The sequence below is a fragment of the Hyposmocoma kahamanoa genome, unplaced genomic scaffold (genome assembly GCF_003589595.1).
Source record: "Hyposmocoma kahamanoa isolate Upper Pololo Valley unplaced genomic scaffold, ASM358959v1 99879, whole genome shotgun sequence".
In the NCBI taxonomy this organism is placed as follows: Eukaryota; Metazoa; Arthropoda; class Insecta; order Lepidoptera; family Cosmopterigidae; genus Hyposmocoma; species Hyposmocoma kahamanoa.
This window is the reverse complement of record NW_020656077.1, coordinates 9,879,527-9,897,725: the sequence shown is the minus strand read 5'-3', so window position 1 is coordinate 9,897,725 and position 18,199 is coordinate 9,879,527. Positions and strand designations below refer to the sequence as shown.

Genomic DNA, 18,199 nt, shown 5'->3' with positions numbered 1-18,199 from the left:
GTAGTACACGAGGTCAGTATAAAACAATATGGCAAATGCTAGGTCTTTATGTGAAATAAAACCTAAGCGACCTATTTTCGTACAAACGAAACTGGAGGTTCAAAGTGACGTTTTGAGTGCAACAAAGAGCAAGAGGTAAACTTTGTTCTCTGACTTGGCATACCAAACCTTGTAATGTTTATTGGAATTAAGAGAGAAAAGAAAAAAATAATTTTATACATTCAAATCATCTAGTTAAAGGCAACATTGGGTGGGTAAGCATAAACTGGAAGCGGTGGAAGTAGCTGCCAACTCTCTGGAAGCTTAACCACGGCGAAGAAATACGAAATTTCGCTTGTAGCCACTACGTACGGACCTAAGGTTTCCTCTGTCTGAGGCAGACGAAATGTAGGAGACTGTCTGCACAGGTCGATTGCTATCACCAGTTCTGTTAACAGAACTACTTGTACTTCTATTAACAGAACGAGACAGATTTACGATTCCCACTGGGTCTGCAGGTTCTGTCCGATTAATCCCACTAATTCTGCTGTCTAATGTTTATTTGTTCATGCTACGTGGTAAGTTATGAAAATATTTTTCGGTTTTTCCGTCGACGCAATTATTCGTATAGCAATTTCGTAACTTGAACCAACCTCAATACGGGCCGGAAAATACGTGCACCGCATACCGTATATAGTCGCGCCAACACTCGGTTAATAAATACGCAATACGCATTGCATTGATCAAGTATCACTTGGATTAGTATCGATTGGAAGTTTTGCTACGAAAAAAAAGGAAACATGGGAAGATATCGTTGTCTGTATACAATAACAAATTACTATTGTTGAAGATAGTAGTCAAATAACACGTAAATTTCTCGCAAGTTGCAGTGCACATTGACATATAAATGGCGTCACGCGTTCTGAGTTGATACCTAGTAATTTTTTTGAAAAAACATTTAATTATAGTTTTATTTCTAAAATTATATTTTTGAAATAGTACATTGTACAACAAGTGCATAAAACGCGTCACTTTGTACCCGAAACGAGTATATCCAATCGAGGTGCAGGCGAGTGTGGATACTTAAGTCGAGGGCAAAATGGGTTTTATGAACGAGTTATACACTCTGCTTTTCACTTCGATTGCGAGGAAATTAAACAGCAATATTACAAATAAACGATTATTTAATTCAAATTGAATGTTGATGAAATAACAACAATTAGACATATTTAATGTGTAAGTTTTTCCTGGCATATTCAGTGTATTACTTTGCATTTTATTATAAACTTGAAATATCTCCAATGTTACGGGATTTCTTTGTACTTTATTTTATAAAGTTCCAGTGTCCAGCAGGTGTCCAGCAGGCGTCATTGCCTCGGTGTTAAACGACGATTTTATTTTATGCACTAGAACATAAAATCCTATTTCATGCAGCTTACACCCAGCATAAATACAAACTTTAAGAACATGAGAAGTGAAAAAATAATTAGACACACGCTCGCTTGACACGCGTTTCTAAAGAAACGCCTATTCACCCATAGTATTGATTACCCCAAATTGCAATATTCAATTAGAAAAGAAAGAAGCAAAATGCAAAAGTTGTAAAATGAAGCGTGTTTGTGAGTGTGTCTGTACGTGTATGTGTGTTGCAAATGTAATTAATTATTCTTGAAATAGTCAAAATCTTTGGCCCCAATTTGTAAGTCCGCACTACGTGACTATATGGCTTGAAGTGTTTGAAAAAACAAACATACGCGATTTAGATCCAAACTTAGAATAATAACACCGCACACGCTAAGTGAGGCAAATTGAAGCGCGCCAAAAGGGCTTACACGAGCGGGCGGGCCTTCAGTGCCAACTTCAAGGTCAACTTGCACCGCGAACAGATCAAGAATTTTAGCTAAAAATGACGAAATGTGCGGTAAATGAGTGTAAAAATACGTCAGACAAACATAAAATAGATACTAACATCACATTCCACAAGGAAGTAAAGCGTTTCAACTTGTATTTTTATATAAATATTCATTAAAACCGAAAATTAACCTACTACTACATGAATTTGATTTTTGCCTCACTTGTGACAGTTCGTTTGATATGAAACTATCATTCCATGCGTTATTATTCTAAGGATCCAAAATTATAACGTTTTTATAAAAAAAAACCGATCAAAAGTTCGTGGAGTTCTATATACCTATATCTGTTTCACAAGTTTTATTGAAATCGGTTACCGGAAAACGGATTCATACCCTAGTCTGCCATCCATAGAGGTGGTATACTTTCTTCAAATTTAAATGTGACCACTGAGGTACCCTCTTTCCAATAAAAACAGAATCAGTAACATACATAAAAAGAATACATACCGTCGAATTGAGAACCTACTCTTTCCTTAAAAATAGTTTCATTTCCTATGTGTAACAGTCGCGAGTACCTAAGAAATATTTATGTGAAAGGCATGTGAAAGGTTACAAAATAGAAATGTTGGTCAAGAACTCAAAGTCAAAGTCAAAGATTATTTATTCCATAGGTAAAATAAATGTACACTTGAAAACGTCACATTTAAGCTACTGCTCGTTCACTACGCTGACCTCCCTGAGAAGAACGAGCAAGAAACTCTAGGGACTGCACTTTTCAAATAAACTTAAATGCTATGGAATATACTTTGAATCAAATTTGTGTGGATTCTGGAGCCGTGTCGTCTTTCCATACATCTTTATCTAACACGTAGTCTTCAATTTTGTAATATGATTTTTCAATCAAAATATTTTTAATGTAGTTTTTAAACTTAGGAAATGATAAACTTAATATACGCTCCGGAATCTTATTGTAAAAACGTATATATACAGTTCCCCATAAAAGAGTTGTTTACCTTGGTGAAACGAAATCGTGGTACCATGAGTTTGGACTTAGCTCTAAGGTTAATATTATGGATATCTTCTTTCTTATTGAAATTATGTATATTTTTACGGGCATATAAAATATTTGAGTAAATGTACTGTGAAACCACAGTCATGATACCAGTCTCCTCTCAAAACTCAAAACAGCTGTGTCTATTGTGAGTAAAGAACAAAAGAAAAACGCTGAGCACGTTCAAATGAAAAGCGATTTTAACAGCATTGCATAATGTATCTCACAGAAAGTGGGCTGAGTGCTTTCACGTTCCACGTACTTCATTGGCAAAAGCGTCACTCGCGATTGAATTAGCCTGTGATGGAACTGAACATTCAATTTTTATCCGTGTCCATTTTTGCAAGGACGATGTTCATAGGTACGCTAAATTGTAAGCCTAAAAATCCCTCAACACGAACCACTTTACGGATTAAACTTTCAAAAGACTACTTATGTCCCTACTAAGAGTGAATTAAGAAGAATTCTGGTTCTTAGGAAATGAAACTTTTCCTTTTTTTTTAAGATATCTGTCCAAAGCAGTTGCAATGTTGCTCAGGGGCACCGGGTGAGAGTCGTATTCCAGAACTCTACTCAATACTCAAGTCAGGACTTGAGAAAATCATACTCAAGTCCTTGCCATTAGGTTCGTATTTCCAGTGCTTGAAGTCATAGTTAAGTCTGCTCAAGTCCTGACTTGAGCATTGAGTAGAGTTCTGGAATACGACCCTGAGAGGTGAGTCATAACGGGATCAGTGGGTGAGGGTGCATACACAGGTTTTTAGCCCCATTAGCAGATTCATATTATGATTCTAATACGATTCATATTTCAAATCGTAAAAAGGTAACTTAATTTACAATTCATATTACGAATTGTTAATTCATATAACGCAATTGCTTAGCAATTCATAGTTGTTTTATCGATGAACATAGTTATTTACACTAAATTCTCGTAAAAATCATTTATGAATTACAAAATAAAATAAAAAAAGTGTCGCTAAAGCTTTTTGTTGTTCGTTTTTTGAACAGCTTTGTTTAATGTACAATAATCAGAATCTGCTGGTGAATTGAATTTGATACATGACTAAATAAGAGTAATTGTTACAGAAATTATATATATAAAATAATTATGGTCGAATAATTATTTATTGCCAAGATTTTATTTTTAATTAATTTTATTTAGTTTTCTTTTTTGTTATTCATTTTCTGTTTGTTTTAATTTAGTTTGTTTTAAGTTTAATTTAGTTCTGTTTTATTTTAATTTTTTTTTTACTTTTAATTTTTTACTGTTTATTATTGTGTTGTGGTGTTTTGTAATAAATGTATTCTATTCTATTCTAAATTTAAAGAATTCTGTAAATAATAATAATAAGGTCTTATTAAGGTCTTTATTTTCTCACCACAATATAGGTACATTGAGTATAATAACAAAAACTATACAAAAATAAAAGGGATTATACTGTGGGAGACTGGTGCCTAAACTTTACGTATTTCAGGTCACCAGGACTCCACCTCTTGGAAAACACAAATTTGCAACTTAGGGTCGTATTCTAGAATTCTACTCAATGCTCAAGTCAGGATTGCAATTGAAACACGAGCACTGGAAATCCGACCCTAATGGCAGGGACTTGAGTATAATTTCGAGTGCTATAAACCATACTCAAATCCTGACTTGAGCATTGAGTAGAGTTCTGGAATACGACCCTTAGAATTATATACTTGTACATTGATAATTGCAATGATTTGCTTTAAATCGCAAAGATTTGAAGGGTACTGCCAGTGCGCCTGTTACCCTGAGACATAAGTTGACAAGTCCCATGTGCCAAAAACAGGAGGAGGTTTTCAATTCGACTGTATGCTTTTTTTTGTTATTTTATATGCATGTTACGCGATAACTCCGGTATTTGTGAACTGATTTTCATGATTCTTTTTTTGTTGGAAAAAGGTACCTCTGTAGTGGTCCCTTTTAATTATGAAGAAAGTTCACGCATGAAGTTTCATTTTTATACGTGACGCCTAAATTTTATTACAAGGAGCAATTATTTTAATGGTTGACTTTGCTATTCTCCAATTCAAGGCGTTTATCTCTCTCAATATACTTTGAGTAGTGAGAACCGATTTTTATTATCTCCTGTGTCAAGTCCCGTACAGTGGCGTACTAGGGGATGAATCCGGGTTTGCGCGCTTTCCGGTAACCGATTTCAATAAAACTTGGTAATTATATGTAATTCCACGTACTTTTGAGGTCGGTTTTCTTAGTGCTCAAATGGTCAACCAGTTGTCTAATATTAATGCAAATATTATTAAAAATTCCAAAGAATATTCCAATGTACGCATTGACTTACAAATAAATGGACGACGGGTCTAATACAAAAACCACGAAAAAAATGTCCCAAGTCAACCTATTTAAACGTAGTGACTTGTAAAGGAATATGAAAGAGCTAAAACGTTGAATTTAAATTGTAATGTCATAGCAGTACTGTCTAATTTTGCTTGCTTCGCTGTCAGTCGAACAAACGAAGACTATAGCGTGAATAACGCTCTGTATACGATTTTAACGCCCTATAAGTTCGGACACTTTTTAGCGCGGACCCGACGTCCATATAATTGTAAGTCAATGAATGTACGCTTTAAAAAATATTCCAGGTCATTTAATATGAATTTAATTTAATCAAAATTCAATAAAGATCCCGTAACGACGGTTTGTCTAAAAAAAGAACAAATAAACGCAATTCAGATTGACTGTCTCCCTGGCCGGACGGTTACCATGTGGTCTGTCAGGCAAAGGGCCGGGAGAAATATTTGTAAGGCCTACGTTTAGTTCTCTCGTGAGTTTGGGTGTCATTTGTGGTTGTCTATGTGTGTGTCCATGGCACCCGCGATACTGGGCAAAAAAGATACGAATACATAGTTTAATTTTCCATTAAAAAGAACTAATGAGATATAAAGCTGTTGAAGACGTAAAGTAATTATAATAATAATATAATAAATATGCCAGTCAACCACACCAATTGCCTCAAACTAGAGGAGGGAATCAGATCCGTTGGGCCACCGATGTCGACAAACACACGTCGAACACGCATTATTCAACATCACGATATTACATCGGTCTACACCGCCACGTTTCCAATCATCTATAACTATCGACTGCGCGGTGGAAACAAACATAAAAGAGATCTATTCTGCCTTCAATACAAAAAAAGCACTACTAACATTTTTATCAGAGTTGTGTACATATTCGGAGTCAGGAAAAAAGGTCAACTTACCTTTTTTTTTTTGTAGAAATCTATCTTAATAATTGTCAGATTAAAAGACACAAATGACATAATCAAATTTTCTGCCATATAAAGCGACACATGATGTTTATTAAATTAAAAACAGTAATATATAAGCATTTGCCATTTGCAAACTGCCTTTGTGGCCAAACGGTTACCATGCCGGACTGCCACGGTCCCAGGTTCGATTCCCGGGCCGGGATAAATAGTAGTATGGCCTACAATTACTTCTCTCGTGAGTTTGGGTGTAATTTGTGGTTGTCTATGTGTGTGTCCTTCGGCACCCGTGACACAGGGTTTCCCTAGTGCGGGATTATGTTGAGTGTGTGCGTTATTTATTTATTTATTATTTATTTTTCTTAGTAATATGGAACGTGCCATTCAGTTCTATATCTCAGGGTGCAGTGGCAGTGCCCCTAAGATCTGAGACGGTGTGACTTCCTTACACCGTCATCTCACCTATTTGTATCGCTTCTCTCCTTATTTTACTTGTATTTAAATTTTAAATTTGAATTGTGCCATCTTCCTTCACTTTCTCATTTTGTTTTCGTACCACGGTCACTCCCAGCTCGAACGCCACAACAGTCGGAGCTGTTAATAAGCTAATCATGTATAATAATTTATAAGTCTACACCCTTCATGTATCTACATATTTCTGTAACTCAGTTTCACGGCCCATTTAGGTGCCTTAATAATAAAGTGTAGGGAGTGTTTTATACTGTTATACCTGTTTTTTTACATTTACCTTTATATTGTTACAGCCTTTCTTTAAACTTTGCTTCTTTAATAAATTTTGTGGACCGGAAGTTTCCCATTTCATTGCCGTGAACCTGTTCACGGCTAGTTAGGGTTACAACCCTTTCAGATCTTTGTGATTTATAGCTCTGAGTGGCACCGCACCTGTCATGAACAGACATGTCACTGCCATCATGCAGGTGCACGACTCGTTCGTCCCCACGGCATCATAAAAAAATCTTTAAAAAAAAATTAAGATTTATCGTTAAAAATGGCTGGCTAAAATACAGCCAAACCTTATGCATAAAATATTTAAAATAAAAAAGATTTATTAATTTTCTTTTAGAAAAGCTTACAAAATTTTTAAACTTTAATAGCAGTAGAGCTTCTTGTGAAAGAGTTAGTCCAGGGAAGTTCTGCCGCTTCCTGTAACGTGTGCATTACTGTGTTCCAGTTTTAAAGGGTGCTGGTGAAATTGCAGGCACATGACTCAGGGAGACGGGCGCAGTGGTAGTGCCTCTCAAATCTGTGCAATTTAAAGCTCTGTGTGGCACTGTAACTGTTATGGACAGGCGTGTCGCTCACCACCAGGCGCACGCCTCGTATGTCCCGTCACTTAGTGTCACAAAAAGATTTTTATATATCTCGGAACTTTGAATTTGCTGCTTGTACCTTTCTATAATCTGAAAACTGTACAGTCTCGTTCCAGTATTGCTCGTGACAGGGTAAGGGAAGAAGGTAAATTGACTTAATAGGCTTCTAGATTTTTTATTCATTCTCAGTACAGAGAGAGAATTTATTAACGAGCTCCGAGTTTGATTTACGATACCCGTCAAATCCTTAGTGTGTAACACGGAAGTTGCAAACACGATATTCTCTTCGTAATTTGATATACAGGCCAAAATATATTCGCATCGCAAAGAAATCACATTGAAAGGAAAAATAGAAATTCGCAGTGAGCTGCATACGTTTAATATTACACATTGGTATGTAATATCTTTGACAGTAAGGCACATTTTCACGTAGCGAAAAACCTATCATGTTGCGCATTGTGTGCATGAATATAATGTTACAGGTTTTTAGTATCAATTTATAATTTCGGCTTTATTTACAATTGAATAAGTAGCAATAGTGATCGTTGTGTTAGAGTGTAGATCGTTGTGGTAGAGTTCTTCCAGAGAAGTACTGCCACCTTACCAAAATATTTCTGCCGCCGAGCAGTAATGTGAGCTCTACAGCCTTGTTTTGCAACTGCTATCGACGCGCATATCGCTTACCGTCAGACGGTTGTTTGTTCCATCATTTGGTATAAAAAAAGATAAAAAAAACATTTTGAATCCGGGACAGAGTGATTCAAAATAGTAATTTAATTCATCTAGTTATTTTCATATATTAAAGAATTTAGACACGTTCGTTCTTTTCACTTGGAAGTCGAGTGAGGGCGCGTTTCCATTACGTCGTAACGTTTTGTTTATCGTTAGATGACTGTCGCCTCTAGTCTGTTTATTATATATAGTGAACGTTTATTTTATCGTTCAACGACTGTTTCTAGTCTAGCTGTTCCCATTAGATCGTGACGACAATTTATTGGTTCACGGCAGCCACCTTGTAGTTTGCATGACAGAATCGTTTGAAGCTGGTATTATATGTTGTCACATTTTTATCGCGACGTCTTATTTACCACAGGACGACTGTCGTTCTAGCTCTTCCCTTTGTCACGATAGTCTGTCGTCGTAACGTCAGAAAAGTTATGAACGACAGTTAATTATGAGGATGTGGAAAATCTCTTAGAACGCATACCGTAATTAGCAACACTACAAATAATTGAAACACGCATACGCGCGCGTACACGCACACATGTACACTCTTAAACAATCACACAGACGCACACGTACAAGTTTATGCAAACACTGAACATTTTTTGTTAATTTCTATTTTAAACATCATTCTACCTTTTTTAACCATTGACTTACAATTATATGGACGTCGGGTCCGCGCTAAAAAGTGTCCGAACTTGTAGGGCGTTAAAATCGTATACAGAGCGTCATTCACGCTTTAGTCTTCGTTTGTTCGACTGACAGCGAAGCGAGCAAAATTAGACAGTACTGCGATGACATTACAATTTAAATTCAACGTTTTAGCTTTTTCATATTCCTTTACATGTCACTACGTTTATAGGTTGACATGGGACATTTTTTTCGTGGTTTTTGTATTAGACCCGTCGTCCATTTATTTGTAAGTCAATGTTTTTAACTAATCCACGGATTTGTTGTAAATTCTCGGTTTTAACCTTAGGGTCGTTGCAAGGCTCTCCCAACACTTAATACGTTTGCTCAATGGGAGAGCCCGATCTATCATTGTTTAACCAACTTGAGAAATAAATAAATTTTGTAGTTTTTAGGTAATTGTGCTGTTCTGTTTGCGAACAACTTCATTTAAGTATGTAAACCACGACACTTTAACCTGCACGACTATCTGTAGCCACGGCACAATGAGAACGCACCCTGAACGTGTATATTTCTCATTACGAGTTAATGATAGAGAGGTTCAAAATAATACACATTCAAATTATACCTTAATAGTAGCTCTCGGCTTCGGACGTTGGGTTATATACTCGATTGGTTCAGGCTAACAAGCAATTAACAGTGTCAGGTGTCACATAGCGTGGAAGGGTTAACTATCGTCTGCCGGACACACCGTATAGGCATGTGTAATTGCATTACGTCAGTAATAACTTGTGCGTAAATATCATTACCGGTAATATGAATCTATGGCGAGTCACTGGAGGAGAAATAGTACATTATTGCAGAGGCCGGGAAGTAAGGGATTGCTGGACGAGTATGAGTTACAAGGGCAAGCGCCAGTGAAGCCTTGTATTAATACGAGTCGACAAACGAGGAAATAATAAGAAACTAAAGAGAGGAAGAGGTTTATTAAAAAATTAAAAAATATACATTAAAAGTTTTAGAATAATAACGCATAGAATGATAGTTCCATATCAAACGAACTGTCACAAGTGAGGCAAAAATCAAATTCATGCTTTTATCGATTACTGTATTTTCGTTATCGTAAAATATAAAAAAGACGAAAAAAAAACAAAATAATGCCAAAGTATTTTAAATGTTATCGCCATTTTCTTTTTTTGTAAGTAAGCGGTACAGGTGGGTATTTTTAATTCTCGCAACTATGAACACTGGGCAGTTGGCTGTATGAGTTTTTCCTTGTGGTCTAATGAATGTGTTAATGAATAGTTTCCCAAAGTGATCCCTACTGACCTCCAGTGGGCGCTCGGAGGCAATTGGGGGCGTCAATACTGTCCAAGGGGTGCTATCGCATTTGAAAAAAACTATCTATGTAAAGATTAATAAAATTATCTATGTATACTACACTACTATAAAAATACGTGTTTGCAATTATCTTTTGTGGCGTTGAAATTATTTTATCTTGCCTAAGTGGGTGGTTAGCCAAAAAGTTTAAGAGTTTAAGATCATATAAAATCTTGAAAACAGGCTACAATAAAAGTCTATAAATGAATTAAATATCAAACTTTGCACCTAATTTTTATATGAGAATATGTCAGTCTAAGTACTACGAAGAACCTGTTTTAAAATGAAGCCCTGTATTTTTTAAATTCATATTGCTTAGCGGCAGTTATCATAGGGCATTTGTCGACGTCGGATCTGTCTAAAATTATCTCCGCTTGTGCTTATTTTATTCATAATAATTTTTGGAATTTGAAATACCTCGCCTTAAGTTCTCAAAGCTTTCCGCTTTGTGTTTTCAATTTTCAATAAAAGTATTGTGTTATTCGTAATACCTTTGAAGAATTACCTTCCTTGCTTCCTCGCCTTTTTTTCTATTGTGATCAATAGGTAGATTGTTCTCGCAACAACAGCTTTCCTATTAATGAAGGGATTATTATATTATACAATGGAGTTCGGAGAAGCCAGCCCCGACTTACTTCAACAGTATATACTGGTATAAATGGAGTTCAAATTGCCTCCGGTAATTAACGTGGCGTGTAGTTTCGATTGGCTTGAACATCGGTTTTCATGGTGTCGCCATCTCTAAGGTCCCGGGTTCCATTCTGGGCCGGGTTGTTGGGAAAACTTTTCTATGTTGTCTTGGCGTCTGATCGAAGCAATGAATGTGATTTTCTCTAATATTTATATTTAATGTTTCGCACATTTGTGGATAATGATAAGTTAAATAATGTCTTGGTACTGCAGCATCCTAGAGTCGATTTTGGTACTGTAGCGTCTTAGATACCAGAGACACACGGTGTCCCTAACAGTTTCAGTACTGCAGTGTCCTAAAGACACCAGGTGTCCCTTACAATTTTGGTACTGTAGCGTCGTACAGACAAAACCCATTTTTAAACAATTATAAAAACATTTGAATAAATCATAAAAACATAATACCCAATTCATTAGAGACACCGTGTGTTTCTTAGACTCGTAACGATTCAAGCTCATATTTGTGTGTGTATCTTAGTTAGACCGAGTTTAGTTCAATTAATTGGAGGTACATTAGGTTCATAGCGGCACATAGCGTACTATGAGTGCTCAAATTAATTACGGATTTAGTTAATCAGTGACATTCTCCAGGAAATATGAATGACTAATTATTACTAATGAACTAATTTATCATTCATTTTATACATTGCCCCTGAAACTTATTTGTGATTTTGTGAAAACACTTTTATTCCTCGTATTAATGTTATGTCGTCCATGTTTTTCATATTCATATACATTTATTTCAAGCCACATATTTTGCTAATTCTAGATGTTACAGAGTTAGGCGGATAACATAGCAACTGCAGAAGGCAGAGTTCTATTCTCACTTGTATACTTTATAATTATAGTAGTTTTTATTATGATTAATGTTTACAATAACATCATATTACTAAATTGAATTATACTGAATATTTTAAAAATAAAGTCATTTTATCAAATCGCCAAAAAAAGAAATTTGGAATAGTAACAAATAACATATTATAACAATAAGGTATTCTAAATTTATAATCATTTTATCAAGTTGCCATAGAAATATTTTAAATTAATAAGGTTTACCAATAAGGAATGGCTTTAATACCTTACAAAATGTGATGATAGGCAGTCCCCAAACCGAATCTAGAGACAGTGAATTAACCTTGAATCCCTGCAACCCGTGTCGCATTATGTCCCGGATCTCCCCGCTAATGATAACGTAAAGAAAGCAAGCGAAACGTGTCGACCGGCGGCATGTGAGTCGCGCGACTAAAATGTCTTCTGCCTCATCACTTTAATAAGATAATGCGAAATGTGAAATCACTCGTCCGAAACATTCCCCACTCTAAATGAAACTAATAGGCGAATAGATAGTCTTAGCGACTAGTATTTATGTGGACTGTGTCTTAGCGTACAATCCCTTTGCAGTATGAGAATGTCTTTTTTTAAGATGGCGTAAAATTACATTTGCCGTGTTGACAGTTTTCCTAAAATTACAACTAGCCATGTAGTTGTTATCGGCAGTTTTATGGATAAATTGCGAAAGTAGGTAACATTTTGCCAAAAATGTCTGTCTGAATCATTGACTTACAAATAAATGGACGACGGGTCTAATACAAAAATCATGAAAAAATGTCCCAAGTCAACCTATTTAAACGTAGTGACATGTAAAGGAATATGAAAAAGCTAAAACGTTGAATTTAAATTGTAATGTCATCGCAGTACTGTCTAATTTTGCTTGCTTCGCTGTCAGTCGAACAAACGAAGACTAAATGACGCTCTGTATACGATTTTAACGCCCCATAAGTTCGGACACTTTTTAGCGCGGACCCGACGTCCATATAATTGTAAGTCAATGGACAACTGGTCTATTCATATCGAAATCAATTTTTAGTTATACACATTTTAATAACGACAGGCAGATGTGATTATGTATATTAAATTCAAATGAAAAACTTTGAAACATGTCTCGTGGACCGATTTTCATGATTCTTTTTTTGTTGGAAAGAGGGTACCTCCATAGTGGTCCCATTTAATTTTGAAGAAAATCATCCACCTCTGAGGATTGCTGTTCGCACATTCATTTTTATAAATTGCGCCTAAATTTTATTACAAGCAGCAATTATTTTAATGGTTGATTTTGCTATTCTCCAATTCAAAGCGTTTTTCTCTCTCAATATACTTTGAGTAGTGAGAACCGATTTTTATTATCTCCTGTGTCAAGTCCCGTATAGAGGCGAACTATGGGATGAATCCGGGTTCGTGCACTTTCTTGGTAATTGTATGTAATTCCACGTACTTTTGAGGTCAGTTTTTTTAGTACTCTGTACTGAGATTACATTGTTAGACATACACATTTTAATAACACACAGGCGGATGTGATTATGTATGTTAAATTCAAATGAAAAACTTTAAAATATGTCTCCTATAATTGTATTTTTATACATATACTGATAAATTTAGTGTATATTCATGTGTGAATCTTCAAAAATTAACATTTCAAATGAACCTGTGCCCAGCAGTTGGCAGAAACAAGTTCGGCTATTTATTTCACAAGCGTGACGAACGTTTAGTCAATAGTCGACATAATATTTATAGACTGCAATCACTAGCTGCTTGCAAGAAGGCAATACTTTTGCGGACCATCATTTCACTACATCTTCAAAACAGACGGACTATACGTACCGATAATCGGCTTAAATAAAAAAAAAACTTGCTGTATTTAAGTTAGGGATGTTAAAATGCATAATCGTTTTCGTGTTTTATTTTTCTAGGCTTATTTATCATAATGTTTTATAATTACAACTTACAAAACGAAGTTCAATGCTCGTCGCGTGCATCGGTATCGCATGATCGATTGGCCATAATCGTAAATAATCTCGCGCCCGCCGATTTTTCGTTTAATTTATGAATCGATTCGATTAATTTCATATTAAGTACGTACAAATAACTTTATCTGTTTTGTTTTTTACTTTGAAACCTACATTTTTAATGAACATATTACAAAAGTTTCATTAGAAAATATATATATACAGATAAGATGCGAAACTGTTACAAAAAACGTATTCGACTGTCACAAATTATAGCGTTCATTCCATTGTTCCACAAGATACGTGTCCACTTTCACTGTTTCTGTTATTTTGAGAGATACGCGGGAACGAGCGGCGTCATTTCTAATTGGCGCCATCCCAGACGTGGCTTCGGGGATATCGAAATTTTATCTCAACAATGAAGTCAGTTTATCAAAAGGTTACTTTTAGGCAAGATTCGAAGTGAAAATTCTCACGATAATTATGAAATTATTGGAACAACAAAATGTTCCGAGACATACGAGTATCTAAACGTGTCAAATGTCACTCTACAAAGAAAGTTCCAACTCATATCGTTTACCTAAGATTTTTTCGTCTTTATTTAGTTTTCTCAATATTTAACATTTCATGAACATATATAATTATTGGATTATCAAAGAAAACAAATATTTTAATAATTTTGAGGCCTGCTTTTGGGAAACTCCTTATCCAGCGCCCTCAGTGGTTTTTATGGAAAATAGACTCACAAAACTATCTATTTACAATCTCACAAACTGTTAAGCAACAATATTACGTTTGTTACACCCAGTACAGCTTTGAATGTACCGATCTTTGTTAGCAGGGAACAGAGATGCCGGCAGTGTTTTCAATTACTTTGTCGTACGCGTTAGGAAGGAGAAAGCAAATCGTCTCGTGCGAATGTTTGTAATTGCTAATCAGATTATTTTTTAACGACTCCGGGGTAATGCTGTCGATATTAATAGAACCATGCAGAAACTTGAGTTTAAGGGCAATTTACAACCTGGGGCGCACAGATAGTCTTTGAAAGAGAAATTAACTATATTAAGCGTCACTGTACCTTAATGAAAAGAAGAATAATATTTTTATGAACATTTTTTTGTGACATGCATAACATTAGTACGAGAAATAAATGAAAGTTGTCTTCACAAATCCATTTAAATGGCAATGTATACGCTTCTTTAATGATATACCGACTGATTTTCAAAATTTGGCTTTCAAGAGGCTTAAAACTATAGTATAACAGGAACTTCCGCGTAGTTAGATGCCGAAAATCCATGGTAGTGATCCGTTCTTAGTTCTTGGAGATTGTCTCGATTAATGATATTTCAAATAAATATTGTAAATGACAAATATTCACAAATGTTTATTTACAAAAGGCCACCCCTGGTGTTTCTCGCTCATTCTTTTCAAGGGAATCTGCCTTACGAATACGCAGTAGACTCTAAAACTAATTATTTAAGAATAAAATATTTAACTTTGCACATAATTTTTGTATGGAGATATTTCTTTTTAAGTACTATACGGAACCTGCTAAATTTTGGCTTACAAATGAAGCCCTACAGTTACAAAATTCACATTCCCAAAATTGCCCAGCCGTGTAATGACGAGTCGCGCCCCCGGCTGCCCCGTCAGTCGCCATCGGGAGCTTGTCGACGTCTAATCAGTGTCAAATTTTCTCCCCCTGTTCTTATTTTGTTCATATTAATTATCAGCGCGCGGGTTGCGGGACGCGAGGGGTAGTCCCCCACCTCACCTCCTAAAATGCATTGAGGTAAAGATTCTTATTTGCGCTGAATAATGAATGAATAAGTACAAAGAAAGCCCCTTCGAAATCTTTGTACAATGTGCGTACGAGTTTTTACAATTACCGAAAATTTTTTCACCAATGTAAACTAAATTGTTTAAAAAACTTTAGAATAGTATATTCTGACACAATCGTAACTAAACCCACAAAAGGCACAGGTTTTCAATTTTTATCACTAGAGGATAATATACCAAGGATTCAGACGAGGCGTTTCGCTTCCTCGTTTATATGGCGAACTTGGACCCTTTCAAGACGAGAGTGAATAGGCTATATTTAGGTATGCTACATCATCGACCTTGTCGTCACTTTCCAAAATGGTACATTCGGGAATTCTGAATTCAAATTTACTATAGACAATAAATCTGATAATTACTAGACATGAAAATTTGTAGTCGGGTGCATTCGGAAAAAAATAGTTTTTTTAGTTAGTTTAGGAAGAAATACCTTTACAACTACCATAGATTATAAAGCATTGTTTCTATCTCGAATTAAAATTCTATTAGACAATTTGAAACAAAGTTAGTTAACGAGAATATTGACTTCTGCGTCCCTCCGCTTTCAAGGTCGTTTAAAACATTATTTGTCTTGCGAAAATAATTATAAAAAGAACTAAGCTGAAAACGCTATTTCTTCTGCGAAGCACGAAGACAGGCGTTATTTGTTTCATAATATAAAATAAAGAAAGGGAAAGTAGATCTCACAGATACACTTGTACAATTAACCAATGTTAATCAATCAGAGATTAAATCGATGCTGAAACCGTAGGTAATCGCAATTCATGAAATTCATAATATCAACTGTATATCACCTATAATACGTTTTAAAGTATTGTACAAACGCTCAGCATTATAAATAAGAACAAAGAAAAACACACAACTCACCAAATACAGTGAGACATCGCTTCCCGAGCCGGTCGATTTCCGTCATAATCGCTGAGTCTAATGTAACGGTTACGTCACTACACTTTCACTGAGTGCGGTACAACAACATGCTATAATCACTTATGAAATAGCGAGGACGCCACACCAAGTTCAACGATTGTTAAAATTGTAAAGCCATAAAAGTAAACGACAAATTCTGAGAAGGGTCCAACAAAAAGAACAAAAGAAGATCGGCGAGGAGAGGCGGTGTGGTCCCAAAAAAGTTTGGCTTGAGAAAAGAACGCGTGGTGCGCGCTCACTTTCGTGGCGGGCAGTGAGCCGTTGCTCGAGACGCGTAATGCTTTTACTTTCCTGGTGAGTTGGCTGATCAGTGGGGAGACAGCTATCCGCCAACATATGACCACACTCTGCCCTAAAACTGCAACAGACGAAACAATCTGCTTCGAACCCACAGGGAATCAGCTTTCTGAATTTTTATAGTGCGTACCGGTCACGTTCTAAAGTGTTTACGGTCTCGAGTTGAAATTATATAATATTACGTCCTGCAATTGTCATCTTCCTCAACCAATTTAACCACGGGATAACTATGGAGGCTGATATCCGAAAGACGACGGCCTAATAGACACAAGACACCAAACAAATCATTCGTCTGTTGTGTCTTGTCAGATGCTTATAGAAAAAGTACAGAAAGCCTAATTAAACAATGAAAACTATAATAATAAACAATTTGCCTGCAAATTCTATCATGTTCGCAATATGAATACTTAATTTTGATATATACACTCAATACCTCCAATAAAGACTAAGCCAATTTGACGTTTTGATAATCGCTGTTTTTATTTAGTTTTTTTTTTCGGATTTAGTTTTTTGTATCTTTATTTGTTTTCACAAATTTGTTGAGCATAATATTAGTAAATACAATAAGGCTTACATAGTTTACATTAAAAACAGAACATGACCAAAAAATTAAGATGGCGTGGTATTAGAGGTACTGTTCTTTGTGAACCTATTTATTATAACTTCGTGTCACGCATTAGAATTTGGATTATTAATTTCAAACTTCAATATCAGTAATTAGGTATGATTAAGCAGTCAGAACTTTAATTCGCAAAGATCTGAGGGGCACTGCCACTGCTCCCGTCATCCTAAGACATGAGGTGACAAACGCCATGTGTCTGTAATTTCACCAGCAGCCTAACCCTTCGAAACTGGAGTGTAGTATTCTGTGACAGAGGCTGCATTAACGTTTTTACTGACCGGCGGGACTCTCCGCTGCTACACCAGTGGATGTGCTTGCATGCGGACAAACGCATAGGTGGATAGTGGCAGCGGTTGAGACCCATGACTCTTATCAGTAATATGTATTTTTAATTTAAATTTAATGTAATGTATTATTTCATTTTTGTGACTCGTGTACTGTGATATTTCTATGCTGTAATATTTGCGGACATAAAATATTTTGAAATATAGTTGAATGATTGCTGACATTACTGCTTGGCGGCAGAAATAGGTAAGATGGCAGTACTTCCCAGTACGAACGAGTAAGGAAACTCTACTGCTACAATTGTTCTTATTATACGGTATTCTCCAAGTTTTTTGTTAAGTTCTGACTTTATATGTAAAACATGTTGATAAGTATGTAGTAGTACGTACATTGGGATGTAGGAGGTTAATTCTAAGGCGGGTGCCTTAGACAGGGTTGTCAGGGACCCTCTTTCTATGGTATTCTGGTATATGGTTTACTTTTAAAACTGTTTTACATAAAGAGCTGTTACATAGTATATCCGTTCTATTTACTTGAGACTGAGTTTAGTAACAACCA

At 35.8% G+C, this 18,199-nt stretch overlaps 1 protein-coding gene across 2 annotated transcripts in view; it reads right to left on the bottom strand.

Moving 5' to 3' along the window:
* Window positions 1-16,690, bottom strand: part of LOC113239470 (proclotting enzyme-like) — a 32,619-nt gene extending 15,929 nt beyond the window's left edge. The window contains exon 1 of one of the 2 annotated variants that reach the window (XM_026476495.1): window positions 16,378-16,690. In XM_026476495.1, coding sequence (XP_026332280.1) covers window positions 16,378-16,423 — 46 coding nt within the window. In that variant the 5' untranslated portion in view covers window positions 16,424-16,690. The remainder of the gene's footprint in view (window positions 1-16,377) is intronic. The other variant, XM_026476497.1, reaches the window with a different exon arrangement.
* Window positions 16,691-18,199: the final 1,509 nt, after the last annotated feature.